This window comes from Felis catus, chromosome C1, assembly GCF_018350175.1.
Source record: "Felis catus isolate Fca126 chromosome C1, F.catus_Fca126_mat1.0, whole genome shotgun sequence".
Classification (NCBI taxonomy): Eukaryota; Metazoa; Chordata; class Mammalia; order Carnivora; family Felidae; genus Felis; species Felis catus.
The window spans coordinates 187,377,431-187,403,363 of NC_058375.1; the positions used below are offsets into that span (position 1 = coordinate 187,377,431).

General features: G+C 39.0%; 1 protein-coding gene and 1 long non-coding RNA gene across 13 annotated transcripts in view; one reads left to right on the forward strand and one right to left on the reverse strand.

The window, feature by feature from the left end:
• The window catches only part of C2CD6 (C2 calcium dependent domain containing 6), a 178,648-nt gene that overhangs the window by 20,939 nt on the left and 131,776 nt on the right, over positions 1–25,933 (reverse strand). For all 12 annotated transcript variants that reach the window (XM_045034280.1, XM_023259603.2, XM_023259602.2 and 9 more), the window contains one exon: positions 10,992–11,050. In XM_045034280.1, coding sequence (XP_044890215.1) covers positions 10,992–11,050 — 59 coding nt within the window. The remainder of the gene's footprint in view (positions 1–10,991; positions 11,051–25,933) is intronic.
• LOC109502813 overlaps positions 1–25,933 on the forward strand; it is a 35,493-nt gene that overhangs the window by 1,104 nt on the left and 8,456 nt on the right. The gene's annotated exons all lie outside the window — the stretch shown is intronic.

Below are 25,933 nucleotides of genomic sequence, written 5' to 3' on the forward strand. Positions count from 1 at the left end.
ATCAGTTAAAAAGATACCCCTTACTTTAACCTTCTTTTTAAAGATAACTTTAGCTATGCTAGCCCTGTGCCTTTCTACATATATTTTAGAATGACCTTGTCTATGTTTACAAAGAGCTGGAGTTCAGATAGAAATTGTATTAAATTAGAGAGGTGTAGAAGATGGTAGCAGAGTAGGAAGACCCTAGGCTCATCTCGTCATGTGAACACAACTAGATAACTATCAAAACATCCTAATTAGGGGTGTCTTCATGTGACTCTTGATCCTGGGGCTGTGAATTGGAGACCCATGTTTGGTGTCAAAATTACTTAAAAAATAAAATTTTTAAAAAATCATCCTAAATACCTCAGAAATCACCCTGAAGACTGACAGAACAAACTATACAACTAAAGGGAGATAAGAGGCCACAGTGAAGAAGGCAGGAAGTGTGTAGACATGGTTTAGAGGAGAAATGGATCATGGGTACTGCAGAGGGGAGGGAGCCATAGTTGCAGAGAAGGCTGAGAGAGAGTATAGCACATAGGGGATCACACAAGGAGAACATTTCCTCAAAGCCACTGGCTGGGAAAAAGAGAGGGGCTGATTTTTGTGAGTCTGCCACCAGCGTGGCTTAAAGCTTAGAGTTTTAAAGGTCAGTCAGCTTGGCTGGGATAGAGCACTGAGGGCACTGCCCATCTCCTGGAGAGAAGGGCCCAAATAACCTGGGGGCAGACAGCATGGAAGCAAAGATTTGAAGAACACCTCGGGCACACAAGGGGGGAGATTATTTGCTCTTCTTGGAGTCAGCCCCTGAGAGGTAGCATGCGGGAGGATCTCTCTCCATGGACAAAGAAGCTGGCTGGAGCCATTTCCCTCCCCACCTCTCAGCATAATCACAGTCACCTGGGAGAAGCAATCCAGCATTGACACAGGCTGCCTAACTTGCTTACACCAAGTTCTACACCTCTGCTCTCTGGCAGAACTTCCCTTCTCAGTCAAGCTTGCCTCAGTCCCAGTGCAGTGAGCCCCACCCCGGAAACCAGCAAAACCCCTACCCACACCACATTCCCAAACAAAGAGTTCTGTAGGGCTTCAGTTCTAGTGAAAGAACTATCAGGTCTCATTTAACAAGTAGAACAGAGAACACCTAGTTTAAACTCACCACATTCTGGGCAAGGACCAAACACTGTCCACTGCAAGCAAGGAGAACCTCCACAGATGACCAGCCTAAAGGATACAGCAGCTAAAATGCAACAGCAGAGCGCACACAGTACACATTAGAGACACTCCCTGATGCACCAGGCCCTGGAAACCACATGGCCACTTCTCATACAGCTATTACTCTCTGATGCAGAAAATATAACTGGCATTTCTAACACAGAGAAAAAGGCAGAGCCTTAGACAAAACCAAGACAGAGGAATTCATCCCAAATGAAAGAACAAGATAAGGTCACAGCCAGAGATCCAAGCGAAAAAGACATAACTAACTAACATGATTGATGGAGAATTTAAAGCACCAATCATAAGGTTACTCACTGGGCTTGACAAAAGGATGAAAGACATCGGGGAGACCCTCATGACAGAGATAAAAGTTTTGAAAGAATCAGAAATAAAGAATGCAATAACTGAGATTGGAAAAAGGTTTCAGGCAATGAAAAGCAGGTTGGAATCAGCAGAAAAATGAATTGGTGATATAGAAGACAAAATAATGTGAAACAATGAAGCTGAACAAAAGAGAGAAGGAAGAATTATAGAACATGAGAATAGACTTAGAGCACTCAATGACTCCATCAAACATTAAAACATTTGTATCATAGGAGTACCAAAAGAATAAAAGAGAGAAAAGGAAGCAAAAGCCTTATTTGAGGAAATAACTCAAAACTTCCCTAATCTGGAGTAGCAAACAGACATCCAAATCCAGGAGGCAGAGAGAACTCCATCAAAATCGACAAAAACAGGCCAATACCAAGACATGTTGTAGTTAAATTTGCAAAATATAATGATAGAGAAAAAAATCCTAAAAGCAGCAAGAAAAAAGAAATTCCTAACCTACAAGGGAAGACCCATAAGGCTAGCTGCAGATCTCTCCACAGTACCTTACAGGCTTGAAGGGAATGGCACAGTATATTCAAAAGTATATTCAAAGTATATTCAAAGCTCAGAGCCTGGAGCCTGTTTCTGATTCTGTGTCTCCCTCCCTCTTTGCTCCTCCCCTACCTGTGCTCCGTCTCTCTCTGTCCCTCAAAAATATATAAACATTAAAAACAATGGGTAGAAGGCATGAATAAACATTTTTCCAAAGACGACATACAGACGGCCAACAGACACATGAAAAGATGCTCAACATCACTCATCATCAGGGAAATACAAATCAAAACTACAATCGGATACTACTTGACACCTATAAGATATTTGAATTACTATTTTTGGATTATTTGGGTAAATACATAGTATTTACTTTATTGAATCTTTACCATATTGAGTCTTCCAATCCCTGAACATGGTATGTTCCACCATTTATTTAGGCCTTCGATTCTTTCTGTCAACATTTTGTAATTTTTATCATACAGATTGTTTACATGTTTTGTTCAATTTGTAAGTATGTAATTTTCTTTGGAGTTATTGTAAATGTTGTTTTTTAAATTTTTGTTTCCACATTTTCATTGTTAGTATATAGAAATGCTACTTATTTTTTCATTTTGAATTTGTATCCTCCAACCTTACAGATCTCACTTATTATTTCTCATATTGTGTTATTGTTGTTGTTTTTAGACTCTATTTTATACACAATCATTCCATCTGAAAATATAGTTTTATTCCTTTTTTTCTAATTTATGTGACTTTTATTTCCTTTTCTTTTTTGTTACAATGGATAAAATTTCTAGCACTATATTAAAAAAGAGCATATATCATTGCCTTATTCCTTATCTTTGAAGAAGAGCATTCAGGCATTCACCATTGAGTTAATGTAAACTAGATTTTTGCAGATGCACTTTATCAAGTTGAGAAAGTTACCTTATAATAGTTTGTTGAGAGTTATGTCATGATTGTATGTTGAATTTTGTGAAAAAATCTTTGTGTCAACTGATATCATATTTTTCTCCTTTAGTCTGTTGATATGGTGAATTACATGACTGATTTTCAAATGTTGAACATGTCTTGCACATCTGGATATGATGAATTACATGCGCTCATTTTCAAACGTGGAACCAGCGTTGCATGGCATATAATATTTTTATACTTGCTGTATAAGTGTGCTAATATTCTGTTGAGGATTTATGCATCTAAATTCATGAGCAATACTGTTTGTGGTTTTTTCTTCCTTCCTTCCCTCCCTCTTCTTTTTTCTTTTCCCTTTCCTTTCCTCTTTCCTTCTTTATCCCTTTTTTCTTCCCCCTTCCCTTTTCTTTCTTTTCTTTTTTCTTCCTTCCTTCCTTCCTTCCCCCTTCCCTTTTCTCTCTTTCCTCCCTTCCTTTCCTCCTTTCCTTCCTTCCCCCTTCCTCTTCCTTTCTTCCTTCCTTTCTTTCTCTTTCTTTTTCTTTCTTTCTTTCTTTCTCTTTCTTTTCTTTCTTTTCTTTTTTTCTTTCTTTCTTTCTTTTCTTTCTTTTTTCTTTCTTTCTCTCTTTCTCTCTCTTTCTTTCTTTCTTTCTTTCTTTCTTTCTTTCTTTCTTTCTTTCTTTCTTCTTTTCCTCCCTCCCTGCCTTCCTTCCTTCCTTCCTTCCTTGTCTTTATCTGGTTTAGGTAATAGCTACATAAAATTAGTTGGGAAGTACTGTTTAATCTTGTTTTTTGAAATATATTGGGTAAAATTAGTGTTAATTCTTTCTTGACTGCTTGGTAAAATCCTCCAGTGAAACCATCTGTGCCTGGACACTTCTTTTCCAGGAGCTTTTAATTACCAATTCAATTTTTTTTTTAATGGCTGTAAGACTATTCAGGCTGATTAATTCATCTTAATTGACATGGATAGTGTGTGGTTTTCCAGGACTTGGTCCACTTCTTCTAAGTTGTCAAATATATGAGCCTAAATTTCTGGGCAGCATTTCCTTATTATGTTTAATTCTACAATGATATACTCTATTTCATTCCTGATGTTGGTGATTTGCATCTTTTCTCTTTTTATTTTTGCCATTCTTATTAGAGGTTTATTCATTTTGTTGATTTTGAAGAGTCACCTTCATTTGTTTCACTGATTTTCTCTATTATTTTCTAGTTTTCAAATTCATTAATATTTGCTCTTATCTTTATTATTTCCTTCGTCCTCCTTGCTTTGGGTTTAGTTTGCCCTTCTTTCTCTAAGCTCTTGAGATGAGAGCTTAGATTATTTGACAGTCTTCATCTTCCAGTGTATGCATCTAGTGCTATACATTCCTCTCAATGGCTGTGTTAACTATGTCTTATCAGTTTTGATATGTTATATTTTCCTTTGTACTCAGTTCTATGTATTTTTTATTCCATTTGAGATTTCTTTTACCTGAAAATTATACAGAAGTGTGTTGTTTAATTTATAAGCATTTGGAGGCTTTTCTGTTGTCTTTCTGTTGTTGATTTCTAGTTTGATTCCATGCTATGTAAATGACCCAAAGATGGCTTCTATATACTTCCACCCACCAGGTTGTTTACCTCTTCAAAACAGGCTGAGACCCATTAGCTCAAAAGCCTGCCAGCGCCAAACTAAAATTTGTGTACATCCAATTGTTTTAAAAATAACCCAAATAGGGGTGCCTGGGCCGCTTAGTCAGTTAAGCATCTAAATCTTGATTTCAGCTCAGGTCATGATCTCATGGTTCATGGGATCAAGCCCCATGTCACTCTCTGCCCTGATAGCATGGAGCCTACTTGGGATTCTCTCTCTCCTCTCTCCCTCCTCCTCCCCCTGCATGTGCTCTCTCAAAATAAACATTTAAAAATAATAAAATAATAAAAATAACCCAAATTAGCTATTTAAAGCCCACCTGCTTTGCATACCATATGAAACTGTGCCTAACATATGCTAGCCATAGATAAGATAAACCCTGGGTATATAAAGACCTCTAGTCCCTGCTGCCCTTTAGACTTCTCTGACCCTGAGACTCCCTGCTGAGTGAAATGGCCTAGATATGTAACCACCTCTCCAATAACCCTGTCACCCAGGAATTTCCATGCTATGTGGAAGTGGTGGCCTCTGTTCTATAGCCTCTGGATGGTCTCATGCTGTGAGGGACTTCCCCCACATTCAAACCTATTAAAGTGTCACTCAAATAAGGCATGTGTGTGCTAAAGCCACGTTATGGTCATCTTTTTCCTTGATCAGCCCCCATGTTCCTTCAGCCCTCTATATTCCAATGTGGTCAGAGAATAAAAGTTCATATGGTTTCAATTATATTAAATTTGCTGAAGTTGATTTTATGATCCATGATGTGGTCCATAAAATCTAAATGTTGCAAGAGCACTTGAAAACAATGTGTATTCTGTTGTTGGGCAGAGTGCCAGGTCTTGTTGGCTTTTTTTGTTCAGGTCTTTTACTAGCTGATTTTTTTCTGTCTAGTAATTATAAGTTACTGAGACTGGGCTGTTGACATACCCAATTAACTATGGATTTTACTTCCTCTTTCAGCTTTATCAAATTTTGTCTCATATATTTTTAGGCCCTGTTACTTTAGGGTTACTATGTCTTCCTGGTGGACTGATACTTTTATTTTTATATAGCATCCTTTTTTGTCTCTAGTAATTTTCTAATGTCTATCTAGTTTATCCAATATTAATACAGCCATTGCTGTTTTTTATGATTAATGTTTGCATGTCATATCTTTTCCCATTCTTTTGCTTTTGTTAAAAACAAATATGTAAGTTTTATGTTATTTCCTATACAATACATAATGTTGGGTCACGTTTTTTATTCACACTGCCAACTCTTTTTTTTCTTTTTTTCAACGTTTATTTATTTTTGGGACAGAGAGAGACAGAGTATGAACGGGGGAGGGGCAGAGAGAGAGAGGGAGACACAGAATCGGAAACAGGCTCCAGGCTCTGAGCCATCAGTCCAGAGCCTGACGCAGGGCTCGAACTCACGGACCGTGAGATCGTGACCTGGCTAAAGTCGGACGCTTAATCGACTGTGCCACCCAGGCGCCCCACTGCCAACTCTTTTAAATAGTGTATTTAGACCACTTATATTTGAAGTAATTACTGACATATTTGGGCTTAAGTCTGCCATTTTATTATTTATTTGTTTTCTGTTTGTTTCCTCTATTTCTCATTCCTCTGTTTCTCTTTTTTATTGTTTTTTTTTTGTGGGTTAATTAATATTTCTTAGAATCCCACATTGATTTATTTATGCTGTTTTTGAGTATATTGCTTTTTATAGTTTCATTAGTCGTGGAATTATATTTACATAACATCACAATTTACTGCTATTGATATTTTACCTCTTCAAGTGAAGTATAGAAATCTTACTCCTGTTTAGGCCCCTTCACTTTTAGAATATTATTGTCTTAATTATTTCCTCTACTTACAACGTGCATCAAGTAGATGGTGTTATAATCTTTGCTTTGACCATAACATCTTAAAACTCATGAGAAGCAGGATAGTCTGTAATATTTGCCCACTCTTATGTTCTTTTAATTCTGAAGTTCCAAGCCTTCTCTATTTTCTTTCTTTTCTTTTTTCATTTCTTTTTCTTTTCTTCCTTCCTTCCTAGAGACTTTCCTTTAGCCATTCATTAAGGATCTGTTTGCTACCAACAAGTTCTCTTTGTTTTCCTTTATCTAAGAATGTCTTTATTTCTGTCACTTCTGAAGGATATTTTTCCCAGGTGTAGAATTGCCTGTTCTTCTCTTTCAGTACTTGAAAAAATGTTGTGCCACCTCTTTCTGATCTCCATAACTTTAGATGAGAAAATCACTGTCATTCAAATAGATATTCCCCTGTAGATAATGCATTGTTTCTCTATGACTGCTTTCAAGGTGTTTTTTTTTTCTTTAAGTTTTCAAATGTGCAATGATGATGTGACCTGGTGTAGATTTCTTAGGATTTATCCTCTTTGAGACTTGATCAGCTTCTTGAATCTATTAGGTTTATGTCTTCCACCAAATTTGAGAAGTTTTCAGTCATTATCTCCTTTAAATACTCTTGCTCTTTCATTTTTCTTCTTCTCCTCTCCCCCTCCTCCTCCACTTCCTCCTCCCTTTTTTCCTCCTTCTCCCTCTCTCCCTGTCCCTCTCCCCTCTCCAATCCTTCTGGAACTCCAATAATATGAATGTTAACTCTTTTGCTATTGATCAAGAGGTCCCTAAAACTCTGTTAATTTTTTTCAGTTTGTTTTCTTTCTATTGCTTAGACTGTGTAAATTCTGTTGGTATTTTCTTAAATTCACTGCTTCTATCCTCTGTCATCTCCAATCTACTATTAAGCCCTTTAAGTGAGATTATTATTTTGGTTAGCCTTTTTCAGTTCTATACTTTCCATTGATCTTTTCTACAACCTCTATGTGCTGATAATTTTTGTTTCAAGAGAACTTCTGATTGCTTGGTGAAGCATTTTTATGGTGATTGCTTAAACTCCTTGTCAGTTATTTTAACATGATTCATCTTGGTGTTTGCATCTTTTGATTATCTTTTCTCATTTATGTTGTGATTTTCCTGGTTCCTGGTATGAAAAATGATGTTCAAGTATATCCTGGATACATAGGATCTTATATTATTAGACCCTGGATTCTTTAAAAATGTATTTTTAAGTTTATTTATTTTGAGAGAGAGAGAAATCGAGCAGGGGAGGGGCAAGGAAAGAGAGAGAGAGAATCCCAAGCAAGTTCTGCACTGTCAGCACAGAGCCTGATGTGGGGCTCAAACTCATGAAACCGTGAGATCATGACTTGAGCAGAAATCAAGAGTTGTATGCTTAACTGACTGAGCCACCCAGGTGCCCCCCAGAAAAATTTTTAGCAGGAAGTCACCCTGTTGGGATGTAGCATGGGGCCAGCCAGGTGGATGTGCATGTTCAGCTTCCTACCAGGTATCCCTAACACCACCCAGCAAAAGTGGGGCAATGACTCATACTGTCTTATTGAAGACAAATAGAATGAACATTGAGCATCCTCCCTGACTCTGATAACACCTTCTCAATGAAAGTGAGGCAGCCACTTGAACCACATTTTACCTCCAATGAGGGTGTTTACCTCCAATGTGGGTGTAATATCATCTCTCCACTAAGCCCCCTGACACCAGGGATTGGGGAAGGAGAAACAGAGTGCCAAGTAGCCTGTCTCCCCACTGCTTAGTTTTGCCTCATTGATGTCAGGTGAGGATGGAGGCTCAATTCCCTACTGGATTCTACTGACATAGGGGGCAAGGGAAAAACTAGTGCTAGCCAAGACTCCATTACACAGCCTCATTAAATTTTGTTGCTACTAAGTGTGGATGGAGGCTCAGTTGGCTATTGGACCCAACTGATACCATCCTGGTGGTAGAATCAGAGTATTGGTTACTTTCACAAGCCAGAGGATGAGAAGATCAGCTTCTAGCTTAGCCCCACCAACACTATCCTATCAAGGGATATCGGAGTATTGCCTTGTTCTGCTGGGTGGAGATAGCAGAACAGCTGCCTGCTCAGTCCTACTTCCACCTAATGGGGAAACCACAGTGTGCCACCTGTTTACCAGGGGTAAGGGTGGAGTATGAGATAAAAGATCAACTTCCTACTTGTATCCACTGAAACCATGTGCTGGGAGAGGAGTGTAATTTTTTTCATTGGAGTTTGGCTGGAGTAGGGCAGGCATTGCTAAAACAGTTTACTGCTGTTAGCCTACCCCTTTCTGGGTTTCTTGGTTAGAGGGAACAGGCTTTCCTTGGAGCTTTAGTCTGTGCCTATTGGCAGCTTCTAGTTGCAGGCTTCTGCAGTATCCTGTTGAGAATATATTAGGAACAAATAAGGAAACTTAGAAAACTCACACCATGTCCTCAGATCCCCAGGAAGCCTACCTCCTTCTTTCTTTGTTTCAGAGATTTCTTATGCTTGTTTGTTAAAGGTATATATATTTTTAGTTGTGATGGGAAGAATCTAGGAGGAATGGGGTTATTCCATCTTGTCCAAACTGAAGTCTCTTCATTTTAATATAAAGCTTTTGAATGTTTGTAGGTTCCTTTAGCACTACTATTTAATTTCTCAATGCTTTTATAGTAACACTTTTTTTTACTTTATTTTTAATTTTTTTATTTTTTAGAATATTTTTTAATGTTTATTTATTTTTGAGAGAGAGAAACAGAGTGCAAGCAGAGTGAGGGGCAGAGAGAGGGAGACACAGAATAGAAGCAGGCTCCAGGGTCCAAGCTGTCAGCACAGAGCCTGACGCAGGCTCAAACTCATGGACCATGAGATCATGCCCTGAGCTGAAGTCGGATGCTTAACCAACTGAGCCACCCAAGCACCCCTATTTTTTTTTTACTTTAAACAGTAGTATTACCAGATTACAGATTTGTGAAGATAATCTGGGATGTCCTTACCCTAGGACTTACAGGATAATCTCATCTTGATTCCTACTTTAATGGTATAAATGAAGGCTGTTCTTTCTCCTCCACCATGCCTCTTCCTAATGCCATGATAATTCTTTTTCCTTTATCCTTTATCTTTTTTTATACAGTGATGAGCTTTTGCATATAAATTATATAAATATTGTGTGTATGTGTTTGTGTTTCTAACAGAGAAATTACAGGGTTTTAGCTGAGTTGAATATACCAGTCCCCACATGGGCCTTGACTACCTCCAATCTAGAGTCTTGGGAAGTTGTGGCATGCAGTTCTTCACATCCACAGGTGGCCTTTGGCCTTGGCTGCAAGTGATCTAGAGGGGATCAGGAGTATAGGATATCTGGGAATAAAAACTATAGAGTGTCATTTGCCTAACACTACCAATACTTTTAGGGGGCTGTCACAAAGCAGTTGGTAGAAAGAAACTATTAGTGGTAACAGCAAAAAGACAAAATCTATGTGGCAGACAAAATATAACATCTATTGGGTGACTACTTTGTACTACTGTGCCAGGTGCCAGAAGATAAAAAGATAAGTAAGATAAATACCTTACTCCAATGTAGAAAAGACTATGGTCAAATATCGTATAAAAGATAGGATATTGCTTTGGTGGTAATATGCTAAATCACCTAAAGTGCCATAGTTAATATGTAGTCAGGCTCAATCTGAAGCTAGTTGTCAAATCACCTTTAACTGTCAATGCTATTTTGCCTATGCCTGCTGTACTTTGTAAACTTATCTCACTTAGAACAATTATGTTACTGTATATATAATGGTTTACTCCAAATGAGTCTTTCTGCTACCTCACTATAAGGTCTTTTAAGTTCAAGATATTCATATACCAAATCCTACTATCTACAAAAAATATTAGTAGGGGGTTCCAATGTCTTGGATTATGGAGTCAGTTAGTCATTAAAAATTACAAGGAAAAGCACTTTGATTTTTTCCCCTTGTGAGAGATGATTCTTACTTACTGAATGTAAAATAGGAAGTAGACCAAAATTTTATTTCTCTTCTCACCTTCCATGTCAGTATTTCTTTCTTGCCTGGTTGTCCTAAGTCACACACCCCTGTTCCATTTCTGCAATACTTACTGCTATTTTCAAGACGCAGAAGAGGAATCCATTATAATTAATTTCAAGTATTAATGGACAAAAGAGATGAGAATGGCTTCTTTAAAACTATTCATATCAAAACAGATGGGCAGAGGTGGTCTATGCTTCCCTAGTGCTATTGTGAGTTGCCCACTAAGCAATAGATATATGGGGGGAAGCAGAAGTAAAGAATTCAGAAGTGTAGCCTGCTAAAGTTAATGTTGTTTATAGTGCTTTATAATAATTTATAGATTTTTATATGATAAATATATAGGATAAATATATAATAAAGTTTATTTATAACAGATTCATAATAATGCATATGCTTGCTTGATGACAGAATAATATCAGTAAATATTAATTCAAAACAATGTAAAATATTAATGATTTTTAAATGATCTATCAATCTACTTACTGATTTGCCCTTTTTATTTGAATTTTTTTGTCCATGGAACTTATCTTGCATTAACCTATCTGAAAAAGAATTAAGAAAAAGATTATATAAATAAGTTAGCACTTGTGGCATTTGACAAACACGATCTATAGGCATGTCTCTAACTAATGATGGTGCAGCATAGCAATTAAGAGCACAGGTTCTGGGACCAGACTGCTTGGACTCAAACAGTCTCTGTAAATAACCATCTAACTTTGGACAAGTTATTTTGGCTCTCTCTGTCTCAATTTCCTCCATCTGTCAAAAGATAAAGATCCCCTGCCATAAGGCATGTGATTTTAAGGGCTAAAGCATCTAACACTGGTCTGGAACATAATAAGCACAAAAAGAATGCAACTTTTGTTGTTTTTGTTACTACTACTCTCTTTGCTCTGACTCCTGATGTACTGTAACCTTGGGTCTGTCACCTAATAAGTCCAATTACTATTTTCAATAGTATTGTTAAAATGCATGCATTAAGTTATTAAAATTAAATGTCACAATGGTCTATATTTTTATGTCTTTTAGTCAGATGACAGTAAATATTTGTATGGAGTACTCCTATTTTTCTGGTTCCTAATGCTAGTTCAAAAAATAAAAACTAAATTACGAACAAACAAAACCTCATCATTGCACTCTACGTGGTTCTGAATGTTTTTTGTGGGTGTTAAATTTTATGCACGTTATTCAAAGTTGTGTTTGACTGGATATTTAAAAGATTGCTTTTACTCATCCTTCTTGGAATCTCATTTTAGCATATCCTCTAGGAGTCATTTGGGTAATCTTCCATTATACATTTACTATACATACCCAAATCTATAAAGCTGTGTAAACAATCTACATCCTATATATTTTCATTAATAATTCTGTATTTCCTCAATAATTCATGACCCTAGGAGGAATCTCATGAAATAAACTAAAATAATTTATAAAGTATAGAATGGAACAATTATAGTCTTTAATTATTGGTAGTCCTAGGCTGAGATAAATGTGCATAAATATATACATTTATATAAGGGAGTGAGAGGTATCAATGAAAGTAGTTCCAAAGTAATGGAGCTAGGCAAATCCTCTAAATTTTTTACAAATAATAATAAATCAAGGAATTCAACAAGAGTGAATCAACTCTAAGTATACTGCATTTCATTTATTTATTTTTATAAAAGCAAAACTAACTTATGCTTTTTTTCAAGTTTTTATTTAAATTCCAGTTAGTAAACATACACGGTAGTATTAAAGTGTAAAATTTAATGATTCATTACTTACATACGACACCCAGTGTTCATCACTATTAGTGCCTTCCTTAACCCATCACCCATTTAACCTAGACTCCCACCCACCTCCCCTCCAGTAATCCTCACCTGTTCTCTACAGTTAAGAGTCTGTTTCCTGGTTTGCCTTTTTTTTTCCCTTCACATTTTCATCTGTTTTGGTCCTTAAATTCCACATGTGATTGTAATCATTTGGTATTGGTCTTTCTCTAACAGTTCACTTAGCATGATACATTCTAGTTCCATCCATGTTGTTGTAAATGGCAAGATTTCATTCTTTTTGATCACCAAGTAATATTCTGTGTGTATGTGTGTGTGCATGTGTGTGTGTGTGTGTGTGTGTGTGTGTGTGTATGGACATGGGCTCTTTCCATAGTTTGGTTATTGTTGATAATGCCGCTACAAACATTGTGGTGCATGTGTCCATTCAAATCAGTATTTTTTATTTCTTTGGGTAAATACATAGTGGTGCCATTGCTGGACTGTAGGATAGTCCTATTTTTAACTTTTTGAGGAACCTCCATACTGGTTTCCAGAGGGGCTGCACCAGTTTTCATTCCCACCAACAGTGTAAGAGGATTCCCCTTTGTATACATCCTTGCCAACACCTGTTGTTTCTTGCATTGTTCATTTTAGCCATTCTGATAGGTATCAGGTGGTATCTCATTGTACTTTTGACTTGTATTTCCCTGATGATGAGTGATGTTGAGCATCTTTTCATGTGTCTGTTGGCCATCTGGATGTCTACTTTGGGAAAATGTTTATTTATGCCTTCTACCCATTTTTTTAATGTTTATTTTTGAGAGAGAGAGAGCACAGGTGGGGGAGAAACAGAGAGAGAGGGAGACACAGAATCAGAGCTATCAGCACAGAGCCCAGCATGGGGCTCGAACCTACGAACGGTGAGATCATGACCTGACCCAAAGTCAGATGCTTAACCAACGGAGCCACTCAGGTGCCTCTCTTTCACCCATTTTTAATTGGATCATTTGGTTTTGGGGTGTTGGGTTGTATAAGTTCTTTATATATTTTGGATACTAACCTTTTATCAGATATGGCATTTGCAAATATCTTCTCCAATTCCATAGGTTGCCTTTCAGTTTTGTTGATTGTTTCCTTCACTGTGCAGAAGGTTTTTATTTTGATGAAGTCCTAATAGTTCATTTTTGCTTTTGTTTCCCTTGCCTCGGGAGACATATCTAGTAAGAAGCCGCTACAGCTGATGTCAAAGAAGTTACTCCCTCTGTTATCTAGGATTTTAATGGTTTTCTGTCTCATATTTAGGTTTTTAATCCATTTAGAATTCATTTTTGTGTGTGGTGGTAAAAAAGTGATCCAGTTTCATTCTTTTGCATGTTGCTGTCCAGTTTTCCCAACACCATCCATTGAAGAGACTATCTTTTTCCCATTGGATATTCTTTCTTGCTTTGTTGAAAACTAATTGACCATAGAGTTGTGGGTTCATTTCTGGGTTTTCTATTCTGTTCCATTGATCTATGTGTCTGTTTTTGTGCCAGTACCATACTTACTGTCCTGGTGATTACAAGTTTGTAATATAACGTGAAGTCTGGAACTGTGATGTCTCCAGTTTTGCTTCTCTTTTTCAAGGTGGCTTTGGCTATTGGGGTCTTTTGTCATTCCATACAAATTTTAGGATTGTTTGTTCTAGCTCTGTGAAGAATGTTGGTGGTATTTTGATAGGGATTGCATTAAATGTGTAGATTGCTTTGGGTAGCATGGACATTTTAACAATATTTGCTCTTCCAATCCAGGAGCATGGAGTGATTTTCCACTTGTTTGTGTCATCTTCAATTTCTTTCATCAGTGTTTTATAGTTTTCAGAGTACAGGTCTTTCACCTGTACTTTGGTTAGGTTTATTCTTAGGTATCTCATGGTTTTTGATGTAATTGTAAATGGGATTGATTCCTTGATTTCTCTTTCTGCTATTTCATTATTGGTGTATAGAAATGCAACAGATTTCTGTATGCTGATGTATCCTGTGACTTTAGTGAATTTGTATATCAGTTCTAGCAACTTTTGGGGGGAGTTTTTGGGTTTTCTATGTAAAGCATCCTGTCATCTGCAAATAGTGAAAGTTTGACTTTGGATGCTGTTTTATTTCTTTTTGGTGTCTGATTGCTGAGGCTAGGACTTCCAGCAGTTTGTTAAAAAACAAAACAAAACAAAAAAACCATGGTGAGAATGGACATCCCTGTCTTTTTCCTGACCTTAGAGAAAAGTTCTCAGTTTTTCCCCATTGAGGATGATATTAGCTGTGGACTTTTCATACATGGACTTTATTATGTTGAGGTATGTTCCCTCTAAACCAACTTTGTTGAAGGTTTTTATCATGAATTGTATGTTGTACTTTGTCAAATGCTTTTTCTGTTTCTATTAAGAGGATTGTACGGTACTTACCTTTTTTTTTTATTGATGTGGTGTATCACATTGATTGATTTGCAAATATTTTTTTAAAGGTTTATTGGGGCGCCTGGGTGGTTCAGTCGGTTAAGCAGCCGACTTCGGCTCAGGTCATGATCTCGCGGTCCGTGAGTTCGAGCCCCGCGTCGGGCTCTGGGCTGATGGCTCGCAGCCTGGAGCCTGCTTCCGATTCTGTGTCTCCCTCTCTCTCTGCCCCTCCCCTGTTCATGCTCTGTCTCTCTCTGTCTCAAAAATAAATAAAACGTTAAAAAAAACTTTTTAAAATAAAGGTTTATTTATTTTGCTATTCAGAGAGATCAGGGGAGGTAAACAGGGAGAGGAAGAGAGAGGGAATCCCAAGCAGGCTCCACTGCTTTTAGTGGAGAGCCCAATGAAGGGCTCAAACTCACGAATTGTGAGATCATGACCTGAGCCTAAATCAAGAGCTGGATGTTTGACTGAGCCACCCAGGTGCCCCTGATTTGTGAAAATTGAGCCACACTTTCAACCCAGGAATAAATCCCACTTGATCATGGTGAATGATTCTTTTAATGTACTGTTGAATCCGATTTGCTAGTACTTGCTTGAGAATTTTTGCATTCATGTTCACCAGGGATATTGGCCTGTAGTTCTCTTTTTTAGTGGGGTCTTTGTCTGAATTTGGTATCAGGGTATTGCTGGCCTCATAGAATGAATTAAGTTTTCCTTCCTTTTCTATTTCTTGGAATAGTCTGAGAAGAATGGGTATTAACTATTTTAAAAAAAATTTTTTTTAACATTTTATTTATTTTTGAGACAGAGAGAGACAGAGCATGAATGGGGGAGGGACAGAGAGAGGGAGACACAGAATCGGAAGCAGGCTCCAGGCTGCGAGCCATCAGCCCAGAGCCCGACGCAGGGCTCGAACTCACGGACCGCGAGATCGTGACCTGAGCTGAAGTCGGACGTTTAACCGACTGAGCCACCGAGGCGCCCCGGGTATTAACTCTTTAAGTGTTTAGTAGAATTTGCCTGTGAAGACATCTATCCCTGGACTTTTATTTGTTGGGAGATTTTTGATTACTGATTCAACTTCATTGCCGGTTATTGATCTGTTCAAGTTTTTTATTTCTTCCTGTTTCAGTTTTGGTAGTTTATATGTTTCTAGGAATGTATCCATTTCTTCTAGATTGTCCAATTTGTTGGCATATAAACTTCCATTACATACTTTTATAATTGTATTTCTGTGTTGTTGTTTGTTATTTCTCCTCTCTCCTTTCTGATTTTATTTGGGTCCTTTCTCTTTTCTCTTTGATGAGTCCAGCCAGGGGTTTATCAGTTTTGTTAATTTTTTCAATGAACCAGCTCCTGGTTTCATTGGTCTGTTCTATTGTTTTGTTTTTATTTTTTATATCATTTATTTCTACCCCAATCTTTATCATTTCCTTCCTTCTGCTGGGTTTAGGCTTCATTTATTGTTCTTTTTCTAGCTCCTTTAGGTGAAAGGTTAGGTTGTTGATTTGAGATTTTTCTTGCTTCTTGAGGTAGATTTGTATTGCTGTATAGCTCCCTCTTAGGATCAATTTGCTGCATCCCAAAGGTTTTGGACTGTTGTGTTTTCATTTTCATTTGTTTCCATTTATTTTTAATTTCTTCTTTGATTTCCTCATTGATTCATTGATTCTTTAGTAGCAAGTTCTTTAACCTGCATGTATTTTTGGTCTTTCAAATTTTTTCTTCTGTTTGACTTCAAGTTTCATAGCGTCGTGGTGAGAAAAGTGGCATGGTATGATCTCGGTCTTGTATTTGTTGAGGCCTGATTTGCAACCTAGTAAGTGATCTATTCCGGAGAATGTCCCATGTGCACCTGAAAAGAATGTGTATTCTGCTGCTTTAGGATAGAATGTTCTGGTCCAGTGTGTCATTCAAAGCCATTGTTTCCTTGTTGATTTTCTGTTTAGATGATCTGTCCATTGATGTAAGTGGGGTATTAAAGTCCCTTACTATTACTGTATTATTATCAATGAACTCCTTTATGTTTGTTATGAATTGTTTTATTTTTATTTTTACAAAATGTTTATTTTGAGAGAGAGGGAGAGGGACAAAGAGAGAGAGGCAGAGAGAGAGAGAATCTCAAGCAGGCTCCATGCTGTCAGTGCAGAGCCTGATGTGGGACCCAATCTCACAAACTATAAGCTCACAACCTGAGCTGAAATCAAGAGTCAGACACTTAAGCAACTCAACCACCCAGGCACCCCATGAATTTTATATATTTGGGTGTTCCCATTTTGGGTGCATAAACATTTATGATTGTTATATATTCTTGGTGGATAGACCCCTTTATTATGATATAGTACTCTTCTTCATCTCTTGTTACACTCTTTGTTTTAAAGTCTAGTTTGATATAGATATCAATGAATATTAATATCTCTAGCTTATTGCTACTCTGGCTTTCTTTTGATATCCATTTGCATGATAAATGTTTCTTCATCCCTCATTTTCAACCTGCAGGTGTCTTTAGGTCTAAAATGAGTCTCCAGTAGGCAGCATATTGATAGGCCCTATTGTTTTTTTATCCATTCTGACACCCTATGTCTTATGATTGGAGTGTTTAGTCCATTTACATTCAGAGTAATTACTGATAGATATGTATTTAGTGCCATTTTATTACTTGGTTTTGTTGTTGTTTCTGGAGATTTTCTCTGATTCTTTCTTGTCTTTGTCACTTTTGGTCCTTCCTTTCCACTCAAAGAGTCCCCTTTAATATTTCTTGTAGGGCTGGTTTAGTGGTCATGAACCCCTTTAGTTTTTGTTATCTGGGAAACTATCTCTCCTCCTATTCTGAATGATAGGCTTGTTGGACAGAATATACTTGGCTGCAGATTTTTCCCATTATGCACTTTGAATATACCATGCCACTCCCTTCAAGCTTGCCAAGGTACTGTGGAGAGATCTGCAGCTAGCCTTATGCGTCTTCCCTTATAGGTTAGGGACTTCTTTTTTCTTGCTGCTTTTAGGATTTTTTCTTTATCACTATATGTTGCAAATTTAACTACAACATGTATTAGTATTGACCTGCTTTTGTAGATCTTGATGTTGTTCTCTCTGCCTCCTGGATTTGGATGTCTGTTTGCTACTCCAGATTATGGAAGTTTTGAGTGATTTTCTCAAATAAATCTTTTGCCTCCTTTTCCCTCTTTCTTTGGGACTCCTATGATACAAATGTTTTTGTTTGATGGAGTCATTGAATTCTCTAAGTCTATTCTCATGTTCCATAATTCTTCTTTCTTTTGTTCAGCTTCTTTTGTCCAGTATTCTATCTTCATTTTTTTTTTAAGTAGACTTCACGCTCAGTGTGGAGCACAATGTGGGGCTTGAATTTATAACACTGAGATCAAGACTTGAACTGAGGTCAAGAGTTGGATGCTAAAAAGACTGAGCCACCCCCTAGATGCCCATTATTCTATCTTCTATATCACATACTCCTCTGCTTCTTTCATCCTTGTTGTCATTATATCCAATCTGTTTCAAATCTCAGTCACTGCATTTCTCATTTCTGTCTGATTGGTTTTTTTCAATATATAAAATTTATTGTCAAATTGGTTTCCATACAACATCCAGTACTCATCACAAAAGGTGCCCTCCTCAATACCCATCACCAACCCTCCCCTCCCTCCCACCCCCCATCAGCCCTCAGTTTGTTCTCAGTTTTTAACAGTTTTTAACATGCTTTGGCTCTCTCCCACTCTAACCTCTTTTTTTTTCTTCCCCTCCCCCATGGGTTTCTGTTAAGTTTCTCAGGATCCACATAAGAGTGAAAACATATAGTATCTGTATTTCTCTGTATGGCTTATTTCACTTAGCATCACACTCTCCAGTTCCATCCATGTTGCTACAAAGGGCCATATTTCATTCTTTCTCATTGCCCTGTAGTACTCCATTGTGTATATAAACCACAATTTCTTTATCCATTCATCAGTTGATGGACATTTAGGCTCTTTCCATCATTTGGCTATTGTTGAGAGTGCTGCTATGAACATTGGGGTACAAGTGCCCCTATGCATCAGTACTCCTGTATCCCTTGGGTAAATTCCTAGCAGTGCTATTGCTGGGTCATAGGGTAGGTCTATTTTTAATTTTTTGAGGAACCTCCACACTGTTTTCCAGAGTGGCTGCACCAGTTTGCATTCCCACCAACAGTGTAAGAGGGTTCCCGTTTCTCCACATCCTCTCCAGCATCTATAGTCTCTTGATTTGTTCATTCTGGCCACTCTGACTGGCGTGAGGTGATATCTGAGTGTGGTTTTGGTTTGTATCTCCCTGATGAGGAGCGACGTTGAGCATCTTTTCATGTGCCTGTTGGCCATCCGGATGTCTTCTTTAGAGAAGTGTCTATTCATGTTTTCTGCCCATTTCTTCACTGGGTTATTTGTTTTTTGGGTGTGGAGTTTGGTGAGCTCTTTATAGATTTTGGATACTAGCTCTTTGTCCGATATGTCATTTGCAAATATCTTTTCCCATTCTGTTGGTTGCCTTTTAGTTTTGTTGATTGTTTCCTTTGCTGTGCAGAAGCTTTTTATCTTCATGAGGTCCCAGTAGTTCATTTTTGCTTTTAATCCCCTTGCCTTTGGGGATGTGTCAAGTAAGAAATTGCTACGACTGAGGTCAGAGAGGTCTTTTCCTGCTTTCTCCTGTAGGGTTTTGATGGTTTCCTGTCTCACATTCAGGTCCTTTATCCATTTTGAGATTATTTTTGTGAGTGGTGTGAGAAAGTGGTCTAGTTTCATTCTTCTGCATGTTGCTGTCCAGTTCTCCCAGCACCATTTGTTAAAGAGACTGTCTTTTTTCCATCGGGTATTCTTTCCTGCTTTGTCAAAGATGAGTTGGCCATACTTTTGTGGGTCCAATTCTGGAGTCTCTATTCTATTCCATTGGTCTATGTGTCTGTTTTGTGCCAATACCATGCTGTCTTGATGATGACAGTTTTGTAGTAGAGGCTAAAGTCTGGGATTGTGATGCCTCCTGCTTTGGTCTTCTTCTTCAAAATTACTTTGGCTATTCGGGGCTTTTGTGGTTCCATATGAATTTCAGGATTGCTTATTCTAGCTTCGAAAAGAATGCTGGTGCAATTTTGTTTGGGATTGCACTGAATGTGTAGATAGCTTTGGGTAGTATTGACATTTTGACAATATTTATTCTTCCAACCCATGAGCACGGAATGTTTTTCCATTTCTTTATATCTTCTTCAATTTCCTTCATAAGCTTTCTATAGTTTTCAGCATACAGATCTTTTACATCTTTAGTTAGATTTATCCCTAGGTATTTTATGCTTCTTGGTGCAATTGTGAATGGGATCAGTTTCTTTGTCTTTCTGTTGCTTCATTATTAGTGTATAAGAATGCAACTGATTTCTGTACATTGATTTTGTATCCTGCGACTTTCCTAAATTCATGTATCAGTTCTAGCAGACTTTTGGTGGAGTTTATCAGATTTTCCATGTATAATATCATGTCATCTGCAAAAAGTGAAAGCTTAACTTCATCTTTGCCAAATTTGATGCCTTTGATTTCCTTTTGTTGTCTGATGGCTGATGCTAGCACTCCCAACACTATGTTAAACAACAGCGGTGAGAGTGGACATCCCTGTCATGTTCCTGATCTCAGGGAAAAAGCTCTCAGTTTTTCCCCATTGAGGATGATGTTAGCTGTGGGCTTATCATAAATGGCTTTTGTGATATTTAAGAATGTTCCTTCTATCCCGACTTTCTCAAGGGTTTTTATTAAGAAAGGGTGCTGAATTTTGTCAAATACCTTTTCTGCATGGATTGAGAGGAACATATGGTTCTTATCTTTTCTTTTATTAATGTGATGTATCACGTTGATTGATTTGTGAATGTTAAACCAGCCCTGCATCCCAGGAATGAATCCCACTTGATCATGGTGAATGATTCTTTTTATATGCTGTTGAATTGATTTGCTAGTATCTTATTGAGAATTTTTGCATCCATATTCATCAGGGGTATTGGCCTGTAGTTCTCTTTTTTTACTGGGTCTCTGTGTGGCTTGGGAATTAAAGTAATACTGGCTTCATAGAATGAGTCTGGAAGTTTTCCTTCCCTTTCTATTTCTTGGAATAGCTTGAGAAGGATAGGTATTATCTCTGCTTTAAACGTCTGGTAGAACTCCCCTGGGAAGCCATCTGGTCCTGGGCTCTTATATGTTGGGAGATTTTTGATAACTGATTCAATTTCTTCACTGGTTATGAGTCTGTTCAAGCTTTCTATTTCCTCCTGATTGAGTTTTGGAAGTGTGTGGGTGGTTAGGAATTTGTCCATTTTTTCCAGGTTGTCCAGTTTGTTGGCATATAATTTTCATACTATTCCCTGATAATTGCTTGTATCTCTGAGGGACTGGTTGTAATAATTCCATTTTCATTCATGATTTTGTCTATTTGAGTCATTTCCCTTTTCTTTTTGAGAAGCCTGGCTAGAGATTTATCAATTTTGTTTATTTTTTTTAAAAAACCAACTCTTGGTTTCATTGATCTGCTCTACAGTTCTTTTAGATTCTGTATTGTTTATTTCTGCTCTGATCTTTATTATTTCTCTTCTTCTGCTGGCTTTGGGGTGTCTTTGCTGTTCTGTTTCTATTTCCTTTAGGTGTGCTGTTAGATATTATATTTGGGATTTTTCTTGTTTCTTGAGATAGGCCTGGATTGCAATGTATTTTCCTCTCAGGACTGCCTTCGCTGCATCCCAAAGCGTTTGGATTGTTGTATTTTCATTTTCGTTTGTTTCCATATATTTTTTAATTTCTTCTCTAATTGCCTGTTGACCCATTCATTCCTAGTAGGGTGTTCTTTAACCTCATGCTTTTGGAGGTTTTCCAGACTTTTTCCTGTGGTTGATTTCAAGCTTCATAGCATTGTGGTCCGAAAGTATGCATGGTATGATCTCAATTCTTGTATACTTATGAAGGGCTGTTTTGTGACCCAGTATGTGATCTATCTTGGAGAATGTTCCATGTGCACTCGAGAAGAAAGTATATTCTGTTGTTTTGGGATGCAGAGTTCTAAATATGTCTGTCAAGCCCATCTGATCCAATGTATCATTCAGGGCCCTTGTTTCTTTATTGACCGTGTGTCTAGATGATCTATCCATTTCTGTAAGTGGAGTGTTAAAGTCCCCTGCTATTACCACATTCTTATCAATAAGGTTGCTTATGTTTGTAATTGTTTTATGTATTTGGGGGCTCCCATATTCGGCGCATAGACATTTATAATTGTTAGCTCTTCCTAATGGATAGACCCTGTAATTATTATATAATGCCCTTCTTCATCTCTTGTTACAGCCTTTAATTTAAAGTCTAGTTTGTCTGATATAAGTATGGCTACTCCAGCTTTCTTTTGACTTCCAGTAGCATAATAAATAGTTCTCCATCCCCTCACTTTCAATCTGAAAGTGTCCTCAGGTCTAAAATGAGTCTCTTGCAGACAGCAAATAGATGGGTCTTGTTTTTTTATTCATTCTGATACCCTATGTCTTTTGGTTGGCGCATTTAGTCCATTTACATTCAGTGCTATTATAGAAAGATACGGGCTTAGAGTCATTGTGATGTCTGTAGGTTTCATGCTTGTAGCGATGTCTCTGGTACTTTGTCTCACAGGATCCCCCTTAGGATCTCTTGTAGGGCTAGTTTAGTGGTGATGAATTCCTTCAGTGTTTGTTTGGGAAGACCTTTATCTCTCCTTCTATTTTAAATGACAGATTTGCTGGATAAAGGATTCTCGGCTGCATATTTTTTTCTGTTCATCACATTGAAGATTTCCTGCCATCCCTTTCTGGCCTGCCAAGTTTCAGTAGAGAGATCTGTCACGAGTCCTATCGGCCTCCCTTTATATGTTAGAGCACGTTTATCCCTAGCTGCTTTCAGAATTTTCTCTTATACTTGTATTTTGCCAGTTTCACTACGATATGTTGTGCAGAAGATCGATTCAAGTTAAGTCTGAAGGGAGTTCTCTGTGCCTCTTGGCTTTCAATGCCTTTTTCCTTCCCCAGATCAGGGAAGTTCTCAGCTATGATTTCTTCAAGTACACCTTCAGCACCTTTCCCTCTCATTTCCTCCTCTGGAATACCAATTATGCGTAGATTATTTCTCTTTAGTGCATCACTTAGTTCTCTAATTTTCCCCTCATACTCCTGGATTTTTTGTCTTTTTCTCAGCTTCCTCTTTTTCCATAATTTTATCTTCTAGTTCACCTATTCTCTCCTCTGTGTCTTCAATCTGAGCTGTGGTTGTCTCCATTTTATTTTACAGCTCATTTATAGCATTTCTTAGCTCCTCCTGGCTGTTCCTTAGTCCCTTGATCTCTGTAGCAATAGATTCTCTACTGTTCTCTATACTGTTTTCAAGCCCATCGATTAATTTTATGACTATTATTCTAAATTCACTGTCTGTTATATTGTTTAAATCCTTTTTGATCAGTTCATTAGCTGTTGTTATTTCCTGGAGATTCTTTTGAGGGGAATTCTTCTGTTTCATCATTTTGGATAGTCCCTGGAGTGGTGTGGAACTGCAGAGCACTTCCCTTGTGCTGTCTTGAATAACTTGCATTGGTGGGCAGGGCCGCAGTCAGACCTGATGTCTGCCCCCAGCCCAATGCTGGGACACAGTCAGACTGGTGTGTACCTTCTCTTCCCCTCTCCTAGGGGCAGGATTCACTGTGGGGTGGTGTGGCCCATCTGGGCTACTTGCACACTGCCAGGCTTGTGGTGCTGGGGATCTGGTGTATTAGCTGGGGTGGATCGGCAAGGTGCACAGGGGTGGGAGGGGCATGCTCAGCTCGTTTTTCCTTTGGTGATCTGCTTCATGAGGGGCCCTGTGGCATCAGGAGGGAGTCAGACCCACCGCCAGAGGGATGGATCCACAGAAACACAGCCTTGGGTGTTTGCGTGGTGCAATCAAGTTCCCTGGCAGGAACTGGTTCCCTTTGGGAATTTGACTGGGGGATGGGCGAGGGAGATGGCGCTGGCGAGCGCCTTTGTTCCCCGCCAAGCTGAGCTCTGTCGTCCGGGGGGCTCAACAACTCTCCCTCCTATTGTCCTCCAGCCTTCTCGCTCTCCGAGCAGAGCTGTTAACTTATAACCTTCCAGATGTTAAGTCCCGCCTTTGTTCCCCGCCAAGCTGAGCTCTGTCGTCCGGGGCTCAACAACTCTCCCTCCTATTGTCCTCCAGCCTTCTCGCTCTCCGAGCAGAGCTGTTAACTTATAACCTTCCAGATGTTAAGTCCCGCTTGCTGTGTGAACACACTCCGTCTGGCCCCTCTGCTTTTGCCAACCAGACTTGGGGCCTCTGCTTGGCCCATGGCTGGCCTTCTGCCCCGGCTCCCTCCTGCCAGTCTGTGTAGCACGCACCACCTCTCCACCCTTCCTACCCTCTTCTGTGGGCCTCTCACCTCTCGTCTGTGCTTGGCTCCAGAGAATCCGTTCTGCTAGTCTTCTGGCAGTTTTCTGGGTTATTTAGGCAGGTGTAGGTGGAATCTAAGTGATCAGCAGGATGCGGTGAGCCCAGCATCCTCCTAGGCTGCTATCTTCTGAGACCAGCTTCCTCTGTCTGATTGTTTTATTACTCTTATCTCTGTGGCACGAGTCTTCCTGATGTTTTCTATGCTTTTCTCAAACCCAACAAGTATCTTTACAATTGTTGTTTTAAATTCTCCATCAGGGATATCACCTATATCTGTTTCAATTATATCTCTGGTTCTTTCTTGTTCTTTCTTTGGAATGAATTCCTCCATCTTGGCTTTTTGTCTAAGTCTCTGTATTTTTCCATGTGGTAGAAAATCCAGTTTTGTTCCTGCTCCTTAGAGTAATGGCTTTATGAAGAAGAAGTCATATTGTGTCCAGGGCCTGGTGCTTCAGGTAGTGTCTGTGGTGTGTGCTTCATGCTCTCTTCTGCTGTGTTTTTGCTGCTCTATCCTACAGGTCATTCACCTGCAGAGGTTCTCCTTGCCTGCAGTGGGTAGTGTTTGGACCTCGGCCAGAGTATAATGAGTTTTAACTAGGTGTGCTCTGATCTGCTTGTTAAATGAGACCTGATGCTACTTCCATTATAACAGAAGACTAGCAGATCTGTATGGTTGGTAGACATGGTGCATGCAAGTGTTTCTTCTAGTCTTCTGGGGAAGGGGCCCACTGCCCTGGTCCTTAGGGACACTTGCCCAAGGAAAGCAGTACCAACAGAGTGCAGGCGGATGTGACTTGATGTAATCAGGTTATTCAGCCAGTTTTGGTGTGGTGCTGTTTACTGAAGTTGGTTTATGCCAAGGTGGGGAAGAGGGGAATGACACCAGCCAGATCCTTTGTCCCTAGAGTTGGAACATCGTTCTTGCTGTTCTCAGGGAAGCACTCCTAGAAGAGTGAATGATTTCCCCCTCCCATGTCCCAGGTGTTTTTCGGATTGCTGTTTTCATGTTGTCATCACTGTGTTGCTTGTCTGCCTGGAGCATCACAGTACACTTTGGGCTCTATCTCAGTCAAGCCTGCTAACTTTTAAAACTCCAAACTTTAGGGACCAGTAGGGATGTGCGCTGGTCTTCTGGGAGTGGGTCTGGCTGTGCTGGGACTGGTGCATGTTTGACCAAGAAGGCTGTCACACCAGAGTACAAGTGTGTGGGAATTGGAACAAGCAGGCTCAACAGCCTATGTCCGGGTTGCTGCCTTCAGCAGGTGTCTCTGTGCCTATGCTAAGGCGTGGGGGAGAAAAATGCACCCACTGGTTCTCTTATCTTTGGAGAGGAAACTCTGTGAATGCCACCTCTCACAGTTGTGCTCCAAGTAGAGCAACCAGTCTCTCCTCATGTGCCTTAGGTGATCCTCAGATCACATCATTTGCCCTGGAGTTGCTTGTCTGCCTTCTCTCCAGGAGTAGGAGGGTAGCACCCTCAGGTCTCTATCTCAGCCAAGCCCACTGACCTCCAAAACTCCAGTCTTTGAGCCCTGCTGGTTGCAAAGTCATGAAAATCAGCCCCTCTCATTTTCCCAACCAATGGCAATGGGGAAGTGTGCTCTACTCTCTCTCACCTTTCTCCACAACCAGGGCTCCCTCCCTTCCTCAGCACCTATGATCCGTTTCTCCCCCAAACTATATCTCTGCACTTCCTAACTTCCTCAGTGTGGCCTCTCCTGTCCCTTTAGTTGTACAGTTTAGTCTGTCAGTCCTCAGGTGGATTTCTTGGGTATTCAAAATGATTTG